We start from the raw sequence: 6,021 nt of genomic DNA on the forward strand, positions 1-6,021 counted from the left end.
AATATTATTTGTTTATTATTATTTAATATATTTTATTTTATTATATGTCTGTTGTAGGAAATGTGTTTGATTATATGGTCCTTTAAATAAATATTTTAACATTTTCAAGATTTCAGATCAGTTCGTTGGTTGGTTGATTGATGTATTGATTGTTTGATTGGTTGATTGATTGATTGGTTTTCTGGACCAATTAGAGGCTCCTGTTGTACGTCATGACGTGTCCACCCGCCTGCGTGTCAACGTCACAGAGGTGTAGGATGTAACGTTAGCACAGGACGTGTCTAGCGCGCTACTAGCAACAGTAGGACGTCAGAAAATACATAAACATCGTGATTGGGATCTGTTTTATTACATTGTTCAAGTGAGTATATCAGTCCATTATACTGTTTTCTTCTAATGTGGCTGGTTGTAACGAGCCGTTTGTTGGTGTAGTTTGTCCAGACTGGGCTCTGTCTGGTTAGCTCAAATGCTAACATCCAGAGGAAACCAACGGGACCTTTGGCGCTGCCAGTGCTATCTGCTTTTGCAAGCGTTAGCCTCATTTAATAAATGGCTGGCAAGCTATACTGACATCTGAACTCAAGCACTGGGGTATTTACTCAACATGACACCAGTTTAGCTCATTATAAACCTAAATGAAATAGTGGTTTTAGTGTAACATGTAACGGGGAAATAGCATCATACACGTAGGTTAGCTAACGTAACGTTAGCTTGGAGGGTTAGCTTGTGCATGCTGAGTGCGATTGGTGGAAAAAAAAGGGAAACTGTAAAGCGCCTCCGGACCGGTGTGTGCTGCTTTCACAGAAATTAGGTCAGACACAACAAGTCACCTGGGACGACAGGATGCTCGCCTCAGATGGTGCAGTTTCACACGTTGAAGACAACACTAACGTTACGGATCAAGGACGTCACTTTTTGGCTCAAACATGGCTGTGTACTCTCATGACTTTAGTCATTGTACTTTCACAGCTTTTATTGATTCAATAATAACACAATATATGTTTGTTCGGTAGCAAGATTCCTCTCGTTGTTACCTTTTGATCAGAATGCTTAACGTAGTTAAGAAATATGTCTGTAGCTAAGCAGCATCTATTGTATTCATCATGTGATTTTTAGATTATGTAGCGTAGCTCGGCTCCAACCATCAGCTATCCAATAGTCTATAGAAAACCAAATAATCTGTGTGAATATCATCATTTTTCTTGCAGGGAGTGTCTGTGTCTCTTTCCCCAGATGTGATGTATCGGCTTTACATCAAGAGCTGAATGGAAGCATTTGAGGCCTTTCGTGAGTGAGGTAGGCTCAAAGTATGTGTACATATCTATGGAGTATCTACAGTCACATATTGATGCATTTTTACTATTAATTTCCTTGGTTGTGTGTTGCCCAGGAGGTTGTGGATCCCAGTGATGTACCATGGGGTACGACATTACGAGGTTCCAAGGGGAGGTGGATGAAGACCTGCTGTGCCCTATATGTAGTGGAGTGCTCGAAGAACCGGTGCAGGCAAGTCCCTGTCTGAAAGATTACCCGCTCTTGTTCATATTGGCGTATTTCAAAGTTTTTATTTTTTTGGGGGGGCTCTCCTTTTCATTTCAGGCTCCACACTGCGAGCATGCCTTCTGCAATGCCTGTATAACGCAGTGGTTTGCCCAGCAGCAGATATGTCCTGTTGACCGCACGGTAGTGACGCTAGCTCACCTCCGGCCCGTGCCCCGCATCATGCGTAACATGCTGTCCAAACTTCAGATCAACTGTGACAATGCAGGTTTTGGCTGTACGGCCACTCTGCGGCTGGACCAGCTGCAATCACACCTCAAGGACTGCGAGCACAACCCCAAAAGGCCCGTCAACTGCGAGGAAGGATGTGGGTGAGTGGGCTTCACTTTGGCAGAAAGGAACTCTGCATCGTAGCTGTTGGGTACCTTGATTATGAATGATTACAAAAATGTATCCCCTGTCCTCCTGTATGGTATGGAATTATATCCTCTTTTTTTTTTCCCCTCTGGTTATTCTATCTCCCCCGACACTTGCAGGCATGAGATGCCCAAAGATGAGGTGCCCAACCATAACTGCATCAAACACTTGCGGTGCGTCGTCCAGCAGCAACAGACCAAGATTTCGGACCTGGAGAAAACGGTTGCGGAGCATAAACACCAGTTGGGGGAACAAGTATGAACATTTTCCTGCTTATTTATGTTTTAACCAAAAAAATGCTTTATGAGCCAAGTTCCTTAAAAATATTGGCGTCTGTGGAACAGGTTTTGAAATAGCCAAGAGCATATTTCTTTTCCATGATTACTTTGACAGTGAGTTTTCTACTTCTATTCTATTCAGTTGCTGAATGAGACTTGAGAGTTTTGTCACGATACAGTTATGTAACGAAGAAGCAGAATGTTAATATACAAATACTTAACCCTATAAGGCATTGCTATTACAGGGCTTTCCACAAGGATATGGAATAGTTAGTGGGAAAGAGTAGCCAGCTAGGGGGGTAATTTGGCTGTAAAAGCCCAAATTTGGTGGCATCTGGCAAGTTCTAATGCTACTGTTCCGTCATATACACTATACAAACAGACTTCTTAGCCCACAGTCTGTAAATAGCTATTACTATTTAAAACCATGCCTGACTAATCATAGCTTTTCCAATGAAGAATCATTAGACCTTATTTTGTTATTTATTTTGTATTTATTTATGTTCACCTTCATAGGCATATGAAGACATGGGCCTGTTTCTTTGACTGTTTTAGTGTTTGCAGTGCATCTTAAAAATGGCTCTGCTGTAAAAAGGGCAATAGTAATGAAGATTATTCATTCGTCCATTCATCAAGCATATAAACGTCTGTGTGGTGTATGTGGAAGATAAAGTGCTTTCAGTGGACGTTTTAATGCTTACTGCACGATCGTCAAGTTGAATTAGTCGTTTTGAGGTAGCCCTTGTAATTAGGATGCCGCCTGTCTGTGCAATCAATGCGATTCCTAATGTGCTATGTCATCATTTGTTTTGCAAATATTTGTCAAGCACTAAAAGACTACTCTCCGCCACACAACCTCTCAGCTGAGCACCACACACATTCATATAGAGCATCTGAATAGACAGATATGGATGTTTCTCTATGGATGTTTCTCTATCATCATGTTCGCATTGTTTTGAAGCAGAGGCTAGTGGTAAAATGCACAGGCAACTTGTTCATCAAAACCATTTTATCAGAATCAAAAATGTACATAATGTAGCTCATGGAAAGCTCTGCTGTTACTATGTATATATTCTTGATAGCTAGGTTGGAGTCTGACACGGCTGAAACTATTTAGGATCAGTAATATTACAAATAGTCCATTTATATATATTAGAGTATTTTGTGGTATCAGTCATTGAAGATGATGCTTTTAATTTCCAGAAACGGGACATTCAGCTGCTAAAAGCCTACATGAGAGCAATCCGCAGTGCTAATCCTAATCTCCAAAACCTCGAGGAGAGCATCGAGTACAACGAGATCTTAGAGTAAGTTAAAATGTCATCCTCTCCAATGCTTTTTATTCTAATATTAACTTTGTCTGAGAGCCGCAGCTCGGTCCCTAATTTTCTTCTTCTTTATCTAATCTCCAGGTGGGTGAACTCCATGCAACCTGCCAGAGTGACGCGCTGGGGTGGCATGATCTCCACTCCCGATGCCGTGCTTCAAGCGGTCATCAAGCGCTCCCTCATCGACAGCGGCTGCCCTCTCTCGATCGTGAACGACCTGATCGAGAACGCCCACGAGCGGAACTGGCCGCAGGGACTGGCCACGCTCGAGACGCGGCAGATGAACAGGCGCTACTATGAGAACTACGTTGCCAAGCGCATCCCTGGCAAGCAGGCCGTGGTGGTGATGGCCTGTGAGAATCAGCATATGGGGGAGGACATGATCCTGGAGCCGGGCCTGGTCATGATCTTTGCACACGGAGTGGAGGAGATCTTATAACTTTACAGCGTACTGACCTGATCCAGAGACACGAGGGGAGGACGTTTTTTCGCCTGGAGGTTTGCTGTCACCAGTAGAGCTTTTCCTCGTTGGAGTGAAACTGTCTGATTTGAATCTGGCTTATTTCAAATAAAATCCTATAAGGGGCTCACTCTTGAGCTTGATACCTATGCCTTAAAGTAAGGACACATATATATATTAGGAACCTGGCTAATAGTAACTTAATCTGACTGATATCTGAGATAAAAGTTGAGAAGTGATGTTTACAAGGTTTATATTTTGGTGCAGTATATGATCTGATTGTTCTGCTCCATGTCCTAATATAGTAATAAGCTTGAACCCCTGTTTAATGCGCTCAGTTGTATAAATGCTTGTAAATACAAATACTATATTGAATTATAAATGTCAATCTCTTATTTCGCTCACTGTAATTGGATTGTGATTATTCTTTTTTTTTTATCTCAGTTCTGTTTTGTCAGTTTGTGTTGCTGTCTGCAAGGACTTTGACTCTGAAGATTATTTTTCGTGTGCTTGCTTTAGTTTTTAGTTTGTTGTGAATATTTCACAAGACATTTGTGCTTCTGAGTTTTGATTGTCTAAACCTTCTGTGCCATTTGTTTTATTTATTGTGTTGCCTTTTACACAAACATGCTTGAAAATGTTACCATTTGATGTATGGAAATCTGCCTTTTTCGGTGCATTTGAAGTTCAGAAGAAAATTGTTTTTGTTTTCTTTGTTGCCTCAGTTGTAAATATAGTCTGTATGTTTGGTCCAGTTGAAGTGTTAAATTAGAAGTTTAACATTTTGGGATTTAACTATGTATAATGACTTTTGTTTGACAAATCATAATGGTTCACTTGATATTTTAGGTAATTCTTGCGTCTGTTTCTGATGATTGAAATATAGGCATTGATCTTGTCATTCTTCACAGTAAGCAAACATCTGTTCACTGACATGTCACCACAAACCATAGCTTGGAGAATGTAAAAATATTTGTGAAGTCACTCTTATGGCTTTTGAGAGGTAAAATGTTTCGCCATGAGTCGGTTATTGCTGTAGTAAGACAAACACTACTTCAACCATCCAGTATGAAAGCCCACAGAAGTGCAGTATACATATGTTTTAGATTGTGCCCTTTTATTATTTTCCCTCTTCAATGTTTTTGTTTGTTTTGTGTCTGTTATGTACTGTGTTGTACAGACAAGAAAGTAATAAAAAATGTCAAACTTCAACCCGAAAGAATGTATTTTCTCACCGGGATAACACGTTTTTATATTTAGCATTTTAATTAGGGGGAAAAAAAACGCAGTTCCTTGCTTTACCACATCATGTCATCAGAGATCTGCAGGGGGGGGACTTTTCTTCAGGGAATGTCGGTTGATTAGATTATGTAGAAACATCAGTATAGAGAAAACTAGTGCTGCTTTTTGAAATCTGGGCGGTGAGGAGGAGATGTGGGATGTGACATGCTGTAGATCCAGGTCAAGATAATTAAAAGGAACATTTTTACAACAAAACTCCGTGGGACGAAGGTCTGACTGCTCTGACCTGTGTCACTCTCCTTTTCTCTGCCTGACCCAGACACCCACATGTTTTCCATGTCTGTTATCCTCTCTTGCCAGCCTCGTCCTCATTGTGGAGCCTAATCCCTCACCATTGTGGTCACTGGAATGTGAAATCATGTGCTTACCCAGTACCGTGGCTCTGTTGTCTACAATCATTATGTGATGTGGTTGGTTGCTGCAAGGCGTACAGCAGTCCCCATACTAAGCCACATGCTAAGTATTCCTCAGAATATGTTGATGAATATGTTTCGAAGAACATTTCTACAAAATGTACAGCACAAATACTTGAGGCCTGTGGAGGAAGTATTCAGATCCTTCAGAAAAGTAGCAGTACCACACTGAAAATATGACCATTTTGATGGGAATCTAAGACATAAAATAGTGCAGCAGGTAAAGTATATGGATAGAATATTAATTAATATATTTGTGGTAGCATTGATAATGTTTGTGAAGTATTTTTGGCATCATGGATTATATAATGTTCTTTGGTAGT

General features: G+C 40.7%; 1 protein-coding gene across 1 annotated transcript; it reads left to right on the plus strand.

The window, feature by feature from the left end:
• Positions 1–254: 254 nt before the first annotated feature.
• Positions 255–5,186, plus strand: rnf41 (ring finger protein 41). The gene is made up of 7 exons (XM_079167457.1): positions 255–361; positions 1,209–1,296; positions 1,391–1,506; positions 1,600–1,871; positions 2,037–2,172; positions 3,399–3,502; positions 3,608–5,186. Exons 3-7 carry the CDS (start codon positions 1,417–1,419, stop codon positions 3,960–3,962), a joined length of 957 nt encoding a protein of 318 aa, XP_079023583.1. The 5' UTR covers positions 255–361; positions 1,209–1,296; positions 1,391–1,416; the 3' UTR covers positions 3,963–5,186.
• The last annotated feature ends 835 nt before the right edge of the window (positions 5,187–6,021 follow it).

This window comes from Pholis gunnellus, assembly GCF_910591455.1.
Source record: "Pholis gunnellus genome assembly, chromosome: 2".
Lineage (NCBI taxonomy): Eukaryota > Metazoa > Chordata > Actinopteri > Perciformes > Pholidae > Pholis > Pholis gunnellus.